The sequence below is a fragment of the Phaethon lepturus genome, unplaced genomic scaffold (genome assembly GCF_000687285.1).
Source record: "Phaethon lepturus isolate BGI_N335 unplaced genomic scaffold, ASM68728v1 scaffold6628, whole genome shotgun sequence".
Classification (NCBI taxonomy): domain Eukaryota; kingdom Metazoa; phylum Chordata; class Aves; order Phaethontiformes; family Phaethontidae; genus Phaethon; species Phaethon lepturus.
In genome coordinates, this window is record NW_010555451.1 from 1 (window position 1) to 20,850 (window position 20,850).

The 20,850-nt window shown below is 36.7% G+C and overlaps 1 protein-coding gene across 1 annotated transcript; it reads left to right on the top strand.

Annotated features, from left to right (window-relative positions):
• Positions 1-1,584: 1,584 nt before the first annotated feature.
• Positions 1,585-19,400, top strand: LOC104624715 (lysine-specific demethylase 6A; the record flags this gene model as incomplete). The annotated part of the gene is made up of 9 exons (XM_010292155.1): positions 1,585-1,649; positions 1,729-1,803; positions 3,646-3,794; positions 4,811-4,925; positions 6,974-7,161; positions 8,415-8,556; positions 13,915-14,041; positions 14,968-15,138; positions 17,447-19,400. Coding segments are annotated over 9 exons (1,062 nt in total), but the record flags the coding sequence as incomplete, so codon positions are not given.
• Positions 19,401-20,850: the final 1,450 nt, after the last annotated feature.

Genomic DNA, 20,850 nt, shown 5'->3' on the forward strand with positions numbered 1-20,850 from the left:
GCCTCAGCTTTGATTTTGCACCAAGAAGTGAACTGCAGGATTTTCTAATTCTTTTTTTTTTTCCCTCTTTCCTCTGTTACAAATTGGCGGTAAAAATGTAATACATAAAATAATTTTTAGTATGGTGATTTTAATTTTTCCCTTGGAAATCAAAAAGACATTGTTTCAAGTGTACATGTGTCCTTTGCCTAATGCTGCTTTGGCCTGTCCTTAGGTGACTTTTCAGTGTTCAAATGAAAGCCTTGTTTCTTCTTTCTACAGACACAATCCTCCTGGCTTGCCCTAACTGATTTTTTTTCCCCCCTCTAACAACTATTACATTGCTTTTCTAACATGTCTTGCAGTATTTGATAAATCCATCATCACTAGGTTCCTTTTTGTTTCTCTTTGTCCTTCATTCAAAGGATGAATAAAACTTTCTCAGGTACACAGGGCACTTTGAGATTTAACAACAATCCCATTCAAAGCCAGAGATCTTTGGATAGCCTCCAGGCAGTTCTTTCCTCTTCTTGTCTTATTCTTTTTTCTTCTGTGTCTATGTACTTGCCAAAAAAGAAGTCTTTAGAATAGGGTTTTGAGCCCACTCTGCTAAAAAGATCAAATTACATCATTTAATATTGGTTAGATTTTTTTCCACTAGTCATGGTCCTAGCTACTGCAGTGCTAAAATAGCATATGGCTATGAAAAATTCAAAAGATTTCATAGAATGGATTTTATAAAAATAATTTTATAAATATTAGTGATCCTAGTTTCATATCGGGAGACCTGCTTGACTTTGAAGGAAGGTAAATGTTCTAGTCTGAAGAAGTTAACTATTCCTTAAGACTGGATTCCAGTTCACCTGCATAATGAAGCGAACAAGCATACTCATTTGCAACTGTAATGTAAGCTAGCAGAAATGTTTACAGTGTAGACATTCTGTTTTCCTGGCCTTAGTGTCACTGAATTTGTAGTCATGAAGAATTTTTTGCAGTGGCTTTTGACAGAATCACAGACTGGTAGGGGTTGGAAAGGACCTCTGAAGATCTTCTGGCCCACCCCCCCTGCCAAGGCAGGATCACCTAGGGCAGGTTGCACAGGAACACATCCAGTCAGGTTTTGAAGGTCTCCAGAGAATGAGACTCCACAACCTCTCTGGACAGCCTGTTCCAGTGCTCCGTCACCCTCCCAGTAAAGAAGTTTTTCCTCATGTTGAGGTGGAACTTCTTGTGCTGCAGTTTGTGCCCATTGCCCCTCGTCCTGGGGGCACTGGGCACTACTGAAAAGAGACTGGCTCCATCCTCCTGACAGCCACCCTTCAGATATTTGTAGACATTGATGAGGTCCCCTCTCAGCCTTCTCTTCTCCAGACTAAACAGCCCCAGGGCTCTCAGCCTTTCCTGATACGAGAGATGTTCCAGTCCCTTAATCATCCTTGTAGCCCTGCGTTGGACTCTCTCCAAAAGTTCCCTGTCTCTCTTGAACTGGGGAGCCCAGAACTGGACGCAGTACTCCAGATGAGGCCTCACCAGCACATTATGTATATTTTATATACATTCTTACTTTTATGTGTATAAAAACATTTCCACAATTGCATTTTATAGGAGGAAAATGAGAAGAAGAGTCACCACAAGGACCACTCAGATAATGAATCCACATCTTCTGATAAGTAAGTGTAGTATAACTGTGATAATTATATTATATTATATTATCTATTATATAACCTATTATATTTTTTATATTTGCAGCTCTGGGAGGAGGAGAAGAGGACCTTTTAAAACAATCAAGTTTGGGACCAACATTGACCTGTCAGATGACAAAAAGTAAGTTGATCACAGTTTCTCCTGGTCACAGTGGTATTCTACAGTATGATACTCCTGGAAAACCAACTCATTGTTCTCAGACATCAGTCAGTCTGTTGATAAACCCGATTCCAGTTGCACACCCCATTTCCACAATTAAATTGTTACCTTTAAACTATTGCTATGAGTCCTTCTCACCGTGAAATACTTTCTCAAGCTTTTTTTTCCGGGATCTTTATTTTTCCAGAAATGAACTTAAGCATCCATCAGAAACTGTTCTTTCTAGTCCTCCTTCTAATACATTTCCTTTGTTTCATTCTGAGGCTTTAAATTGTTTGCTTACAACTTTGCTTCTGACAATACCAAGTGTTCAGTCTTTGCATAGAAATTGTAAGATTAAAGTTTTGTTTGTTTGTTTGTTTGTTTGTATTTTTGTAGTTTGAGTTTTGTTTCCTTTTTGTTCCTACTGTCATCCTTTCTGTTTCTGCTTTTTGATACCTCTTGCTTCTCTATCCAGGAACAGGGTTCAAAATACGTAGTAAAGACCAGACCAATGTTTACCTGTGGATAAGCCATGATACCTTTCCCAGAACCTCAAAAAAAAGGAATAAATTTAATATTCTTTAGACTGCATATCTTCGTGTGAGTAGATGAAGGTAGCTCAGAAGAACATCAGAAAGTATTAAAATATTCTGAAAGCTTTTTTTTTTTGTCCAGTAATAATTTTTTTGTTTGGTTCAATCTCTAGTTAATACATGTTTCCAGAAAAGATCCAGCATGTCTAGGCTGTCAGTCCTGCCAGCTGCAGTACAAAAATTCTGGTCTACTTCAGTCATGAGAGCAGAAGAAAAGGTTATGATGTTTGAAACTGGGGAATAAGGCTCACTTAAGATGCTGAGGTCTTTCACGCTATAGCCACTGAAAGGTCAATGTGTGTATATATGTATCTGATTAGAGATTGCTACAAAATTTTAAATATTGATGTTATTTTTTTCTAAAGAAAATTCCATCTGTAGATATGAAATAGTTGCTAATAAACCAGCACTTAGAGCAAACCATTGGGAGAGAGACTTTAACTTAACCTAATCATAACTAACCTAGGGCTCATAGTGAATTTGATTTTGATACTTTAAATAGTTCTTGTAGGACCCCAGGTAGATGCCAGACCTTCTGATCTGCAGTCTCAGCTTTTGCTACTAGACTGTCTTTCCCCTCAACTAGCCTGTCAGATTTGTGATTATATTTGGAAATATTTTAAAATTGAGAGAGTAACACAGATACCTGGGTGATATTACAGAGCTCCACACTTAAGTTCTGAGAGTTTTGTGTTTGAAGATCTGTGTTTTCCTTAATGCAAGTACTCAGTTCTGTAGCGCATGCATGTAAGTTAACTTCATTCTTGGTCACAGCAATTGTGTGCACAGGCTAGTTTATGTTTAGACAGTCATCTTGACATCTGTTGCAGCATCATATCATTTGGCTCTTGAAAGCATGGTTAACAGTTTCTGACTGGCTCAGAGTGTGGGGAGAGCACTGCTCTGTTTTCGCTTGGAAAAGATGTACACTGAGGTGTAAATTGCAAGCAGAATTTTCTGACAGTATAGCAGCAAGAATGCATCCAGTCACTCTGGCTTTCAGCTCCCCCTTAAATGAAATTGTTGTGTTAATTTCTGTACAACTGTCAAGTAAGGGTATTGCATTGTCTCAACTTCCCTCTTAAGAGATGCTACAGATGTTACATAGCAGTAGGTTGTCTGCTCTTTTATCTCCTACGCTAACAATTTTTTGAAAATGTTTCTATTTCCCAAACTCTTCTAAGAGTTCTAGGGATTCACAGTTTGTCGATTTACTATTTTGCTGCAGGTGGAAGTTGCAACTCCATGAACTGACAAAACTTCCTGCTTTTGTACGTGTGGTATCAGCAGGAAATCTTCTAAGCCATGTTGGTCATACCATCCTGGGCATGAACACAGTGCAGTTGTACATGAAGGTTCCAGGAAGCAGAACACCAGGTGAGTATGATCTCTTTTTCAGGAAAAAAAGTAGGTTTTACTGCTGCAGTACTGATTTAACTGCACTGCAGATTTTCTGTATCTTACAGCATGCATAAACATGATAAAATTGTACTTAATTCAGTATTTTTTTTCATTTCTTTTTTAACTGAACTCTGCATGTACAAAGTACTAAATTACCCGACAGTTGAAATTTCTGAATTTGTGCAGTGCTAGGTAATTACTATACTAACCTCTTTCATGCAATACTGGATTCTTTAAGGGGTAAAAGAGGATGTGTTTATACACTTAGACAGTGTGTGTATTTTTACATGCCTTGGAAGTTTTTATAGGCTTCCAAAGTAGATCTTGTGCAATCATAGAAATCAGCATAATCGTACTTTTTAGATTCTTTATTGTCTGAGGATAGAACTTAACTCTCCATAACGAGGAGTGCTGTGTTAGGGCACTGGACTGAAACTTGAGGGGTCTGGACTAAATTTCAGGGTCTGTTTGTACTGAAGTAGAACGTTAGATAATTCCATTAGGGATTAGGGTTCAGTTTTCCAGCTGTCAAAAGAAGATAAAATACTGGCATTTCTACATTGATTTTGAAAGCTCTTTGGGACAGATTTTCTTACCACTTGTCTATTCAGTGCCTGAAGTCATGAAGTCCCTGACTGGGACTGTCAAGAGCTATCATAAAACACAAAATCTAAGCTTTAGCATCTTGAAGCATTTATTTCTACAAAAAGGGATCTGCTGAAGTATTGGTCCGATTCAGAAGATTGGTAGTTCCAGCTTTTCTTTTCCCACAAACTAACAAAAGCAGAATTCTCTCATCACTCATAGCTTAATTGTGTTTCTTAACACTGTGAAGAACCTAGATAGTGTGTGTAACTGTCGTATAAGAGTATGTACAAACACTTATAAACTATGATGTAGGGTTTTTTAGTAATTGTAACTTTGCATTTTCATAGTGTTATTTTGATAGATCAACCTTACATAAAATGTGTTTATTTTTCTTTAAATTTCAGGTCATCAAGAAAATAACAACTTCTGTTCAGTAAATATAAATATTGGTCCAGGTGACTGTGAATGGTTTGTTGTCCCTGAAAGCTATTGGGGTGTCATGAATGACTTCTGTGAAAAGTAAGCTGGGCATGCTGTTTTCCTCTATTTCTATCAAGTGCTCTGTGCCTTTCTCAGACCTAAGGGGGGAAATTACTGAAGATGTTGTAAGAGGACATTATTTTACAGGTTTTCCATGTAGTCAGAAAAGTCTTTTAAAATAAGTCAAAGTGCAAAACCTAGAATTTATACAAAACACAACATTTGCACAGTGTACAGAAACTTGGATTGCCTGTGATAGCTTTGCTCTCAAAAATTACCATCAGGTCCATTATTTGGTTTTTTTGAACAAGGGAATGAAAGCAATACAAGAAGTGAGAGATTGGTAGTAGCAAATGCTCATCTAAGTTCAAGATTCAAATTTATACTGCATTAAGGGGGATCAGAAATTTAGTATAAGCATAGGCTGTCTGCTACCAATGTGTATTATGTGACATCAATCCAGTTTTTGTAGTAGTAACATTTCCACATCGGAAAATCTGTTGTAGTCCTTGCTGTTTATCTAGGCACTCTTATCATGCATGTTAAAGCGGACCTCTACTAAAATGTGTTGCTTTTGTAATGGCTTATAGGGCTGTTGCAGTGGTACAAAGTTGGGGGTGAAGGAGTTGGGGTTTTGGTTTTTTTTAGGAGTGATGGAGTAAAGTATTTTCCTGGTGATGTACGCTGTCAGTCTTTGCTATGATTAGTTCACAAGTTGTACACAAGGAAATAGAGTCTCATTGGTATTTTGGCTTGGTTTCTTGCTGCATCTAGAGGGAGACTTTAGTTTCCTCAGACCCCAGGAGGTGTCACGGCATGCTTTGCATACACTTACATGTTTGTGACTTGCTGGAAAAATGAGGTGTGCTGACTGCTGGGGAAGTACGCAGCCAGCTCTGAAGTTGGGGTTTCTGTGTTGTGTCTCGTGTTGTGTGGATGCTTTAAAAACAAACAAAAACCACACACAGTGCACCTCCCACCCCCTCAAAAAAACAAAACAAAAAACACCAAGGAGGAGTAATCCCCTAGTCGTGCTAGTATTCAAGCAGTAGCCTCTGAAGCTGATTTTAAGGGAGATCTTTTTTTTCTTCGTCTTGCCAAGTTAAAATTTGGACTAAACTCTTGGCTTTTCTTCAGAACTTTTCCAGAGCTCTGCAAATTCATCTCAGTGTCTCTGTACTCTGTGTTTTCTGCCTATCTACTGACAACTGTTCTTACTTCATCCACTTGTAATTCCACTGATGCAATTGCAATGTCTCTGATGATGACATGCCTTTTACTCCCATGACACTGTCCTCCTGAGGGTGACAGAGAAACTAAGATCTTGGTAACTTCATAAAATGTCTGGAGTGCCTGATAGAGGCGCTAAATTGTCTTTGAAAACTGTGAATTGCAAATGATCTCTCCTGGTGCAGTACAAAAGCAGCATAAAATTGGAATAAGGATGGGAGAGAAGTATGTATTTTGCATAACCATAGTGGAGTCTGTGCTTGGGAAATCCATATGGAGGTGGTTTTTTTCATGCTTCTCGGGAGGGTCAACATTTCCTGGCTGAATATAGCAGAGACCTATGGATCACAGTTGAAATGATGCCAACAGGTTGCTTGTTGTGTGGAGAAGCTTCACATGCATACACTGACAGTATGAGTACATGGTTAGCATTGTTGAAAATGGAAGGCGTTCTTAAGAGCTGGTATGGTCTGTATATAAAATCAGTCACTGGTTAAAAAAGCAGCATTTGGCACCAGTGTTACGCTAGATCTGACCAAGGATTTATCTGCCTCAGCATTAATAAAATATTGGGAAACTTAAATGGAAGCAGAACATAACTGGAAGCCATAAACTGACTTCACATGGGCAGTTAGATGCTTAAGTGTTTTAATCTATTGTAAGATGTGAAATGTGGAATTAGGATCAGGAATTTTATAGATGAAACTTTCCTTTTGATTAGTCTTACTGGGTCACTGATTAGATGCAGAAAGCATTTATGATGGTGATCGGGTTTTTACAGGTAATTTCATTGGAGTATCAACAACCAATATATCTGATGATAAATGCTGAAGACTTTATTTTTCCTATTGTTTCAGGAATAATATGAATTTTCTAATGGGATCTTGGTGGCCAAACTTGGAAGATTTATATGAAGCCAATGTCCCAGTTTATAGGTTTATTCAAAGACCAGGGGATTTGGTGTGGATAAATGCTGGCACTGTTCATTGGGTTCAGGCTATCGGTTGGTGCAACAACATTGCATGGAATGTTGGCCCTCTTACAGGTATGGTTGAATAGTGCCTGTGCTGAACTACGTAATTAGGTAATATTATACTACTTGTGCCACAGAACCTGCCATTTCTTACTTATTTGCCATGCTTTACTAAATTAAAAAAATGAACATACTGTTTATTTAAAACATGATGTGTTGAAGCTTTAAATAATTCTATTGGTAAGAGGAAGAGCAAGCAGCAAGAATGCAGTCTTTGCACTTGTCCATTTAATGCGCTTGTAAAAATTACTGTTCTATAGCAAACACAAGCAGAATAAAAAGTTTATATTAATTCATACACTCTTGTCTTGTAGCCCATTTCTTAACTTTTTCTCCCAAAATTTGTTCTACCCGGCAGACTGTGCTATAGCTTACATAGGAGTTTAAGGACTTGTCGAATCTAACTTCTTTGAGACAGCAGATACCTAACTGATCTTTAGTGAAGGCATCAGGAAATGTGAAGTGTTGTAAAATTCTGTTCATAAAGGAATATTAGGTTTTTCAGACTTACTGTTCTAGAAGTCTTTACTTTTGAATCACAGTCTTATTAGAAGGTTTATAGATGTGAGAATGGGAGGAAGTGTCACAGGTAAAATGAGATTCTGTCAAGCATTTGAAGAGAATGTACTTCCAAAAAACTCCCATTTTCTTAAATAGTTTAAGATGTGTCTTTATTTCATTATGGTGCAATAAATAGTATATCTCCAGGGTTGTATGCTCGACTGATAGAGAGCTCACATGTTCAGTCATGGTAAATTTTGTAAAACACTTTTTGAAAAAGGGCGGGGTGAGTAGGCTGCTTGATAAAAACGTCTGACTCACTGCAAGAAATCTCTCAAGGTGCAGTCTTCCTTTTCAAGACAAATTATATACCATAGCATTGTAAAATTATGATAAAGAGTGAATAGATGCAGACATTTCAAACTTAGCTTTTTTTTTTTAAATCCGAAATACTTGAAAACTTAGTAACTCTCTTTGAAATAGAGATCTCTGTTCACCATAGAAATTGAACATTTGTCAGTAAGTTGTTTTCACAGACAGTTGTTTCTGCTGTGGTATGTTGTGTTCTTTTAGCATCATAAATACACTTTTAAAAAGAAATTTTATAGAATTCAAGTGTAGTTGGAATGAATGGGTCATTGTGAATGAAGTTTAATCTAGCCCTAAAAGGTATATGTTTTTATTATAATAAAATTATTTTGGCTCCAGTTGATATTATTTCTTAACTTGACTAACTGCTTCTGTCTAATTTTGTTTTTGTATAGCTTGTCAATATAAATTGGCAGTGGAACGGTACGAGTGGAATAAACTGCAGAGCGTGAAGTCCATAGTACCCATGGTTCATCTTTCATGGAATATGGCTCGAAATATCAAGGTCTCAGATCCAAAGCTTTTTGAAATGATAAAGTAAGTTTTATGTGAGCATTTACTGTACCCTCGTCCTCTTCAAGCGTAAAAGAGTAGTTGATCTGTAATTACGTTTTACTTCATGTTACTGTGGTGTAGCTTTAGAATGATCTGATTAACTTTTTTGTTAAATATGCCATAGACTTAATACAGCAGCTTGCAGAAACAGTTGACTTAGATGAGAAAAGCTGTTCAGAGTACGTACCACAAGAAATAACAAAATTAGATCATCAACCCAAATATTAGAATTAGAATGTTTAGTCAATTTTTACAACAAAGTTAAACTTCATTTTACATTTCTAGAACTTCTAGTCAGTGCTCACACACTGTCATTTGGAGATCCGGTATAAATGTTTTAAATAAAGGCAAGTAGGAATGTGAAAGCCTTCTTACCTTTGCTGTTTCTTCTGAACAATGAAGTAATTAATGTGTAAAATGATAATTGAGCTTAGTGACATTTCTATAATGACATTTCTATAATGACATAATATTCCAAAATGCAGGAATATTCAGCCTTGGAGCATCTTTAGTAATTTTCTTTAAAAGTACAACTTCAAGCAAATAAAAATCCTATTGCAGCACCATTATACCTGGGTTGATGAGTGAATGAATCAGCATATATCATAGGTTTGTCCTAAAGAAGGTGGGGGAATTAATTCCAAAGCAAATTATTCGTCATGAGAATACTCTGGAAGTAGCACTTTCTGTTTTCCTTAAGCCTACCAAAGGAGCTTCTAGCTTGAGCACTTCCTAGTCTTATCAACGTACTGGATCCCCAAGCATTGAATCCTTTTATAATTTGCCTTGAAATGGGCCTTTAAAAAACAAGGTGGGTCAACTTGCAGAAAAAAAAGGGCAAACAAAAATAATTTCTTTTTTTCCCCCTAGTAGGGGGAAATAAATCCTACTAGGATTTATTGATGACATTTGAGTGAGACACCTTTTTACAGTAGGAATTTAATTTAGACTTGAAAAACAGAATGCTGGAATTGGTGAAATAGTAACTTTGAAAGCACCAAGAATGTTGGAAGTTGAAGACAGGGAGGTTTGTAGTCGCTGTAACGCTAGATTTTGGAATAGCATTTATGTGTGAATACTTTCTTAAAAGCTAGTAACTAATCTCTAGGGTAAAGAAAATCTTTGCTGAAGGCTTGATGGTCATGCCCCTTCAATTAAGCTATTAGTGCTCATATTCAGGATGCCAGCTGTCCTAAAAGGGAGGGCAAAAATTGAAGAGTTAGAAATGAGGAATAGGGGGAAAAGAAGCAGGGTGGGAGGGAGGAAGCCAAAAAGTCTATTTAAAAAAAAAACAAAAACAAACAAACAAAAAAACCCCCAACAAACCCACAAACTTGTTTCACAATTATCTTTATATATTTTCCCAAGCCCAGCAGGCATCTATTGTAAAGCTTGAAGCAGTTCTGGAATGTTCTTGGCAAAATATAATTTCAATATTTTGTCACCTGTATTTTGCATTTGCACAAGTTGGGGGTTTTTTGCCACAGTTTAGACTTAAAAGGAGAAAAACATGACTGAGCACAGCATCCTTCGCTAATGGAATTGCTTAAAATGTTGTGAAGAAACACAGAGGACGAAATGGTAGTTTCCTGTTGTCTTGCTGGCTGACAGCAGCTGATCTTTTTCTAGTGAGAGACCTAAATTTTAGGTGTACATTACAAATAAACAAAGATGCTGAGGAGCAGGTACAGACTTCAGTCTTGCATACGTTTGCTTTTTCCAGTCTGTTGAAACCATTTCTGGTTTACTTGGATTAAGCCCTCCATCCAAGTTAGTTGTCAGACAAATGCCAGGTTCCATGCTGTGTGTGCAGAGGGGAAGAAGGTCCAATGATGCGTTCTAGTTTGTAATGTCTAGTAGCAGTAACCTGAGATAACTCTCCATTGTGGTCACTTCTGTAGTTATCAGAATACACAGTCTAGTATCTGACCTTGGCTTTGTAAGTGTACTGGAAATGCAGAAACCTTCATGAATCTCCTTAAGTTAGGAAAGCAGTTGCATAATTTTCCTATGGACTGCTTGTCTGCAGGAAAATAGCACCAGCTGGCAAGTAGCTATTGTCCACCGCTCCTAGATGTTATGATGTACAAATATAGACATTTGTGTGTTTATATATATGTGTGTGTGTATGCATGTGTATAAGAAGTCTTGAGAAATAGTGATTTCTGATACAGCTGATTGAATTTCATCTTGAAGAGCAGACCTTTCATTTGTCATTGGGGGGGAATCAGTGACACGGCTGTCATCTTTTTTTGCCAAATACAGATGTGTTCTAAAATTGCATGTCAAAGATACCTGAAGTGTTTAGGTAGTTTAACTGCTGTCTCTGGGGCTTCTTAGGTGTCAGAATTGTACAAAAGGATAGCTCTTGGAAAACGATAAAAAGTAATTTGTAGTTCCAATTTGAAAGATGAATACAAATATGTCTACTGGGTTATGTGAGAGTAACCACTACAGAGGCAATAAACTTAAATAAATTTATGCATAAACATAAATAAATTTAAGCATACATATAAATATTGGGGACCAGATTAATGATGAAAAGAAGTAGAATAGCAGCAGGGAAAAAATAATACAAGGAAACTTTGCTTTTGTAAAAAATCTGAAGTCTCCTTATATTTTTAGTTAATGTGCAATTTGGTGTTGTCTTGCTAGATAAAAGAGCAAAAACTGAAACTTTCTCATGAGATGTTTTTTAAAGATTTGATACTGAGTAGAATTATGAGCAGGAACACAGGCAGACAATATGATTTAAAGCTTGACTGAGGAAGCGCAACCCTCGAGAAATGAAAAATTAACTGCAAACCTCTTAGATGGAAGCTAGAAGGACTTTTACAAATGCATCTGAGAAAGAGAAGAATTTTAGAGGTAGTGGGAACATAGTAATAAAGGCTTAAAAAATTAATTCCAGAGTAACTGAAATACCAAGGTCTTTTACAAAAATAGTTTTAGAAACGTAAAAGAACATGACACGGGAGAAATGATTTTGCACAAAATCATGAAGCCAGATAAAATACATTTCAGTATCCGTAGGGAAGATACATTACTGAAAGATACAAAGAGGTCAGTTTTGCATTGCCATTGGGATGGTCTCCACGCTTTGAAAAGTTTTACTGGATGTCTGAGTATTAAACAGGTTTCATTCACTGCCTTTCTTGAATAAATCAGGATGATGTCCACTTTAAAATGTTCTTCTCTTAAATATTTTAATTTGACTGGATATGATTTATGGATACTCTTTATGCCATACCTGTAAAGAATTTGAGAGATGGTCCAGATTTTCTTTTGACTGAGTCCTTTACTGTACAAGAATAAAAGCAGGCCTACAATACTAAAAGCTGACACCATTTAACTTGCACATTGTGACTCTGCTGGCCACTTTTTGGCTTTCTTTAGACTTTCCAAACTTTAGGAAATTGTGGTGCATTTTCAAAGTGATAGTTCGTATGCTTTCTCCTGTTCTTTGACAGCATGAAATAGTTAACATTTACGTTTTCCAAGTGCCATTACTACGATCTGAGTTTTATCCAAGGGAGGGGGAATTCACCTTCTAGCTATTGTTTTCAGCTTTGGTTACAAATTTGGCAAACATTGCAGTAGCGTTATATGTGGGTTACATTTTGGGCAGTTCTTTTTTCACAACTGTAACACTAGAAATCTCTTTGAAAATAACACTTTGAAAATTCTTTGGAAATCAAGAGCGGAGAACAATGGTGGCAAGTGTGCAGATGTGCTTCCAGTTGCTCTTTGGCATACCCAAAGACTTTTCCAGGTAACAGCAGAAGAGAGGAAAAAAATAGTAGCTTTTAAGTTCATTTGAAATCAGGCTGTATTGCATAAAAGAGTGCTATAACCAAAGTTACTGAGCTTGTAAGCAGCACATTAGCCCAACACTCAAGTGAATTAATACATGATCTATAGCATGTGGTTGGCCTTAGCATCGTGAGTCCCATTAACATTGAACTTGGAAAGTGTTGGAGTTACAGCTAAACAAGCTGTTTAATTTTCTGGAAATTTGGTATATGAAGATCCGATGTTAACATAGAAGCATGTTTTCAGTTTTGCATTATTCTTACAGTGAGGGTATTAATGAAGCCATAGGCTTGTTTTTAGTGAAGCCTAACAGTCTATGAATATAAAACATCAACAGGGGGGCATCTCAAAGTAAGCCTAAGATTCTATTAACTACTTGGAAACACTTGAAAGAAACATTTTTTAAAAAAATACAGAACATTTTATATTACATGTTTAAGGCTTTAAAATGGGAGAAGGATCAAGTTGAAAACATTTTGATAGAACTCTTGAGCACTTTGTTTTCTGTCCAATGTTTATTCTTCCCTTTACATTTTTTCAATCTTCCTTCTGCATCTAATGAGCATGTAACGTAACCACCCTGTGGAGGAGAAAATTAAAGACTGCAAAGGCTGCAGCTCAAATAAATAGGATAGCTGAGAGCTAAAAATTATTGTAAATAACATTGTAATTTAGAAATCTGGCGACCTACTTTGGCAGGTTTTTTTTTTAGAGAACATAAGTAGCTCATACAATGCTAGAAAAAAAGTTAGATTTTTTAGTACAGAAGAGAACTGTATAAAATTGTAAACAATTTTTTTTTAATCCTTTACAGAAGTATGGCAGGGAATTGTTGATTTTAATTTGACATTTGACCAGTTCTTTCCTTCATTCATAAAATAAGTGTTAATTTTTTTTTCTTCCATGCTAATTTTTTTCTTCCTATGAAGGGACTTTCTTTTCTAATACCAACCTGTCTATTCTTTTTCATTTTACACAGAAGAAGATACTTGTGGATAGATTTTATTTCCACTGTGTGTAGTGATTCCTGTCAGAACTTGGGTTTTCAGACTTTGGATAACTGAAAGTCTAGTAGTGCTGAGGAAGTAACGGGGTTTTTAGGATATTAGATAAAACAATTTTTTGGAGTATAGTAGTTTATGCAAAATGTAAACAGTTATTTTTGAACTTGGCAGTGCGAACTAACTTTTTGCTGTTAATTTCATAGTTCAAAATAAAAGACATTAATTGCTTTTGAAAACACATTGCTCTATTGTGCTTAAAAGAACATTCATGCATTCCAGTAAAAAATGAAAGATACAGCCTGTTTGCAGGGCTGAAATTGAACAAATCTACACAGAGGTTCATAAGCATGTGGTCTAACTTCTACCTAAGTCTTGGGTCCAGTGATTCTTACTAGCCAGCTGTTTCTGAACTCCCAGAAGAAGAGGAAACTCCAGGTACAGAGTCTTGGAAGAAATTTAAGTCTACTTGAATCTTGCTATAGAGTTGACTATTGAACTGAAGTACAACTGATTCTGGTTGCAGGTACTGCCTGTTAAGAACTCTCAAACAGTGTCAGACACTGAGGGAAGCTCTAATTGCTGCAGGAAAAGAGATTGTCTGGCATGGGCGAGCAAAGGACGAGCCAGCTCATTACTGTAGCATTTGTGAGGTCAGTAAAAATGTGTTGGGCTTGTGTACTACAATAATATTAATTTAAATTTTGTCCTGTCATTATTGTTGCCGTTTTAATTTTGCTTTTAAGTTGCAGCAGCATCTACTATGTGCTATAAGCACATATATGTGATGTCATACCATCTTCAAAGAGCTTATTAAACTGTTTTTCTAGACAGGCTGTATTTTGCTGCAGTCTCTCCACAGTGTTTCCACAGCATTGTTATTCACTAGGTTGATTTTCAATTCTAAGTTACTATAAAAAGTTGTTATCCCTTCCTGCATATAATTTGATCTGCTGAGCTTCATTTTAAAACTGTATCTATCTTCATTTCAGAAGTCAACAACAGCTCCAAAAAGAGAGAAATAAAGTACATTTTCTTCCCAGGATATATGTTTTTGCTGAAATTTTTTATTCTACTTTCTGTTAATAGTTCCTTTAAAGTATTGCATAATAGTTTTCATGAAACTTTAAAAAAAAAAAATTCCTACCCTCTGGAAACCAGTTTCTAGTTACCTTCTGACTGACCCTCTTGGGCAGGATGAGCATGTGACTGAGTAGTAAGGAAATAAATCACGAACTTCTTTGGAAGACAAATTTTAAAAAGGAAAATTAGGTATAATTTTTATAAACCCCCACCTTACTGAGTAACCCCTATTCAGAGTGTGAATTCTGCTTTGTCAGTACTGACCAAAAGCTTTCCCTGCTTCGCTGTTCATGCAGACAGTCTAAGTGTAATATTAGTGATTTTACAATATTTCACTTCTCTGCCTGAGCCTTTGGAGGAAAGATTTTCCGTGAATGAATCTAGTTTTTTCTCTTTGCATCCACAGGTTGTAAATCTTGAAGAAAATACAGTTTTCATGGTTTAAATTTTAAAGAATGAAATTGTAACAGTTGACTTTCTGTTTCCTATCTAATAGGTGGAAGTCTTTGATCTGCTTTTTGTGACTAGTGAGAGCAATTCTCGAAAGACCTATGTTGTACATTGCCAAGACTGTGCACGAAAGATAAGCACGAACCTGGAAAACTTTGTGGTGCTAGAACAGTACAAAATGGAGGACTTGATGCAAGTCTATGATCAATTTACATTAGTAAGTCAAATTAATAAGTGGGTGCATAAATACATTATTTGTAAAGCAGTTGTAGACTGTCTTGGTACTCCATTGTGTGAGTACCATGGACTTTCTGATTCAAATGGAGGTATGGGTTGTGTGTGATATTTACAGAACAAAACGCTGAAGAGTCAGAATTATGTGAAATAGTACAGTAACTTACTGCAGAACATAACCGCTGAGTTTTCAGGAAAAGTATGATGTTACAATTCATAAAGTTGTGGCTTTAAAAATCCAATAGAGATCACCTGAAGACCATAACTGGATCAGATGGAGATGGGAAGAATCAGGACAGTGAAGCTTGGAGAAACTAGCACCAGGTTCAAGAGCATCTCTAATACATTGGTTGTGGTATGAAGTCAGTATAGCAGCAGAGCATCCTATGCACTCAGACCCCTTCCTTCCCCTTCCCCACTCACCCCCTCCCAAATCAGCACTGTCCTTCTGCTTAGCAAGTGGATGCTCTCAAACAGTTCTGTCTTTTGGCTTGGGGCCTCCTTTGCATTTCAATTTAAAGCAAAAAGCCTCTTTGCCATTATAGCTTTGTGCTATATATGGCAGCCTCCTGCTTTGAACTGTGTCAGCACAACTGTCCTAACGTTTCACCCAGGTTTCATTGTTTCAGGCAAAGATGGCTTGTTTGTAATCACAATGAAAGCGATGCTGGATTTATTTATAAGCCTTGCCTTTCTGTCAAAGGAGACAAACATTGGACTAAGCGTTATGAGAATTTCATGTTGAATTAAACACAACAGCCCAGAAATGGCTGTGCCTTCTGATTCATTTCCAGGTGCTGCAGAAAATGTATGTTTGGACAATTATTTCATGTAATGCTAGCATGATAACTTGTGACCTTTCGAGCTAAGGCCTCAAGGTTCAGCAGTAGAGGCTGACGAGTGCAGGACCATGTTCTCTGAATTTAATTTTCTTCATTGGTCCTACAGAGCCTGAGGTGGTTGAACTTCAATTCATACTTCTAGGAGCCCATTGTTGTTACAGTTTGTGAAATACTGCAATTTCAAAGTGATGATCTGTTACAGAAAAGCGTGTAAACAATCACCTGTTCTCAGATACATCATCCAGTTGAGTGGAAATGGGCAAGAGAGTTTCTGTATGGAAAAGGCACGGGGGTATATTTTGTTGTCTGTGTTCATAACATTATATAGGTAACAGTGATGATGCTGTCCCTAGAACAAGGGTTCTCAACCTGTGAGTAGCTCCCTCCCCCACCAAAGCGTATACCTGCAGCCTTAAAGGGCATTAGTAATTGTTCTCTTGTGGAATTGGTGTGCACGTTCATTTCTTTTTTGATTGAGAAGAGTCATAGCCTAAAAGTGACATCTCTCAGACCTAGGAGAAGAGTTAAGGTTTGTTGCAAGTCACAGGATGAAGATAATCTCAGATGGCAAAGGTGCAATAGGCCTAACAGAAAGGCTCTGTGTTTGGGGTAAAGCATTGGGAACAAACATGGGGATCCACTAGTGTTAATGTTTCATAGATGTGTACTATGGTATGATTTAAAGTGTCTTTAAAGACTCTGAGCAGCTTCTTGAAGGGATTCCACATCATGACAGGACTGATGAGCAGAAAAAGAGAAGGAAATGCCATCGAAGATTCAGTATTTTGATGGTAATGCCACAAAGTGCAATATTGGGAAAAGTATCTTCTAGACCTTGTCTTCTGAAAGCAGGCAGGATCAAGGCACCTAGCTTATTTCACTCTTGAGGCACTTTGGTGTTGTCTTCCAGGATTAAAAGAAAAACAAAAAGCCGCTTTGTCCCCATGTCAGAGAATCTAAGACCCTTTCCACGGGTATCCGAACTTCAGGGTTATATGTTACTGTTGTCTAGGTAGAGGAGGAAAACAATGAAACCGGCAAGGCATTTGTAGAGCCACAAATGGACAATCCCCCCCCGCCCCAGTAAACAGGTTGAGAATCCCTGTTTTAGAGTATGTAAAGATGTATCTATACTGAGCACACACGGAGCTCTTTGCTGCCACAGTGGGACTTTTTTTGGCAGCTCGCATTGTATTAGCACAGACATCCCCACACCATACTCTGGTCTGCAGTACAGGCAAAATCCTAATGCAGAGTAGTCATAAAATACATGTTGTATTTGAGGAAGTTGGAAAAAAAACACCAGTATCCACTTGAAAGAGTCCTGAAGAGTAAAAACGGTAGTGCGTGTGACTTTAAACTCCCATGGTTACAATTTGTGCAGGTCTTGGTTAAACAACTGAGCTTGACACCCTTGTAGAAAAGGTAATTTGATGTTTTCTTTTTCAGGCTCCTCCATTGCCATCCTCCTCATCTTGACATTTTTTCCATGGACATAAAATGAAAACTTTTCTGATATTCAGGAAGTGACCCAGTTCTGCACCACTGATTTTTGTAGCTATCCCGTAAGGCTGCTGGCTGAAAGCTGTGTCTATGCAACCTTCCAAGTGCGGAGTGTCAACCAACTGGACAGGAGAGAGCACTGCCTCCTACTCCAGAACTCAAAACAAATAAAGCTCATCCAGCTGTACTTCAAAAAAATAATTCCATGTTTTGTATATATCTGACAAAACTGGCAACATTATACAGACTACTGACTTGAAGACCACCTCTTTTGTATTTCTCTGTTTCTGGGCTGATGAGTTGGTTTCATCCATTTTTCCCCTTCAGAATTTCCCTTGGAAAAAGTACTAGCTTAGCTGGTCATTTCTTTGTAAGGTAGTTAGAAATTTTAAGTCTTTCTTTGGGCAACTTTTTTTTTTTTTTTTTAATGTGAAGAGTTAGGTGATATAAATTTTTTACTGCTTTTATGTTTTTCTGTCTTGTTTTGAAACCATGACGGTTACACTTTTGGTTCCTAAATAAAATTTAAAACAATTAACAGCCAAGTCACAAAGATAAATGGGTTGCACATAGACTAAGGAATAAACTTCAGATTTGTGATTTTTGTTTCTAATCTTGATGTAAATTTACACTATTTATAAATACATATTTATTGCTTGAAAATATTTGTGAATGGAATGCTGTTATTTTTTCCAGATTACCTGCCATTGAAATTTTAAGGAGTTCTGTAATTTCAAACACTACTCCTATTACATTTTCTATATGTAAATAAAACTGCTTAGCATTGTACAGAAACTTTTATTAAAATTGTTTAATGTTTAAAGTTTTTCTATTGTTTGAGTTTTAAAAAGATTTTATGTACAGTGCCCAGTTTTGTTCTTTTTTGAATCTGATTATATATATTTTATATATACTCTTGTGCTTGTGTATATATATAATATATATAGAAACTCGAATATAAATATGTGTATAAAGATTTAGAGACTAAATTTTTCTCGTTTTAAGTTTTACATCTATGGTAGATTTGAGGTGTCTACTGTAAAGTATTGCTTACAAAAGTATGATTATTTTTAAAGAAATATATGGTATGTATCCTCAAGACATAAAATGACCTTCAGACTGGTTTATTGTTAAATTGCACTTTTTGCAATAACAGACCAATAAATAGTTGCTGCCAAAATATAGTAGTAGAAAATAAGTAATGGCTAAACTTTAAAGCTCTTCAAGAAAATACCGTCTTTGACAGGAAGTTTGGCACTAGTTTTAGAGGAGGAATGAAAAAGGTGAATTTGAGTTTGGGTGGGGATGTTCTCTAGAATTCAACCAAATTTACAACTTATATATATATCAATATGTTCTATTAACAATTTAAAAATTTAAGACTGAGTCATCTTGGCGTCATTGTTGACCCCGAAAAAGGACGTTGTTTTGTGGTATTCTATTGTATTTTCACATATTTTGTAATATGAATTCACTGGTAAATTTTTGAAGCACTAGGTTTATTTAGGACAAGTTTATAATATATCATTGTAACAGTTTGCAGTTTTAATGATGGTATTTATTTTAAGTTGCTCCTTTCTCATTAGCTTCTTGAAAATGCATTAAATCTAAATTTCAAAATTGATAGCTTTCTTATCGATCAGAGTTGACTGATACAGAAGGTTCTGCATCAAACAGTTTCTCATAATTTCTCATTAGTGGGGTATGTTAGTGATTGCATTGTTAAATTTTTTGTAATCGATGTGAAGTGTTAAAGGCACAGAGCATGCTAATAGTTTCTTTTGAACAAGAAGAGTCGCCTCTTACATGGTAGCTTCAAACGAAGGGTGTTTTAATGAAGAATCAGTACAGCTTGTCTAATGCTGTTACAACAGTTTAACCGTAGTTATAAATTACTTTCTTGCTAGTTCTTACAACAGTTGGACAAAAGGGTATAGAGATAAAGAAAAGCATAACAAATGCTCTTGCCAGCAAAATTACCAGCTAGCAGTTAGGAAGCCAGTATTTGCAGTTCTGTAAAGATGTAAGTCTCACCTCTTGATAACAAACTCTACAAATCATAATTTTTTTACTTATGTATTTTATGCAGTCGTAAATATTGTAATCCTGACAAACCATGCTGCAACTGAAAAGCTACTCCTTTACAGTAGTCTTAAACCCAAATAAAAGCAAGATAACTTACCTCAACTAATGGTAAATAAAAAGTCCTCGTTTCTCAGTGCTGTAAAAGAATATTGCTAACTAGGGAAGCTGATCAAAAGGGCTTTGTACCTTTCCTCCCCTTGGGAAAAGATGATATGCCATTACCAAGGAAGAAAATTCGTATCTCACCAATGAACAAGTAGACCAAATCGGTAGGGCATCAGGCAGTATTGCTCATTCTGCTTGGAGGTTTTGTCCATGAATTTGAATTGCTGCAGGGCTTTAATGTTTTGCAGTTTTCCTACTTAATTACACTATGCTCCTAACCGACGGACAGTTTTGATCTATAAGCTGCTATGATTTAGAATGCTTTTGTTTCATTTTATTAAAAAAAGCACAAGTTACTATTCTATCAATTGTAGTTATTACGAAGCACTTCTGCCGCTTAAATTCCGAAGCGCATGATGCAGGTGAAATATTTGTAAAATCTCTGGATAATTTCCAAGAGTTAGCAGTTGGCTGGGGGTGGGAGGGAGGCGGGAGCCCGAAGCTGAACGGAGGGGATGAACTCGCTTTCCAAGGAACCTCAGTCTTGGGGGCCCCTGAGCTCCACGGCTGAGCCACGCTGCAAGTGATTCTGCTCTGCTTGTGGCTACAAATTACAGTGGCAGGCAAATTGCAGTGTAAAAAGGTGAAAATGGCCAAAGACTTGGCATTTGTTGCAAGAATTTTTGAAAGGTACAGACTAAGAGAAAAAAGGCATTATTAGGGGATGGATGAAACCAGAGATGCAAATGGGTGTTTAAAAAAAAAAAATAGTGAAAAGTTGAATTCAAGATAAGAGGGAATTAGAAATAAATAGCAACATTTGCTACGGAACTATGGATCTGAGAACTGTCCTGGAGGAGCTTGATAACAAAGGGATCCCATAAATGGGGAGAAGGAATAGTCACGTGTTTCTGGGCTTAATTTTAGTTCTTCTGTAAGTATAGTCAACAGAGCATTTGATTTTTAAGCTTTGAATCCTTCAGGTATGTAACTTGGGAGCAGTACCTCTTGCTTTTTTTGAGAAGTGAAGTCCTACCAGTAGTTACCTTTTAGAAGTAGTGGTGTTGGTAGCTATCCAAGTAAGAAGAAAGGTCACTAGAAAGTGACTAGTGACCATCTAGTGACAGAAAATTCCCCAAACTTCCTGAATTTACATGGCA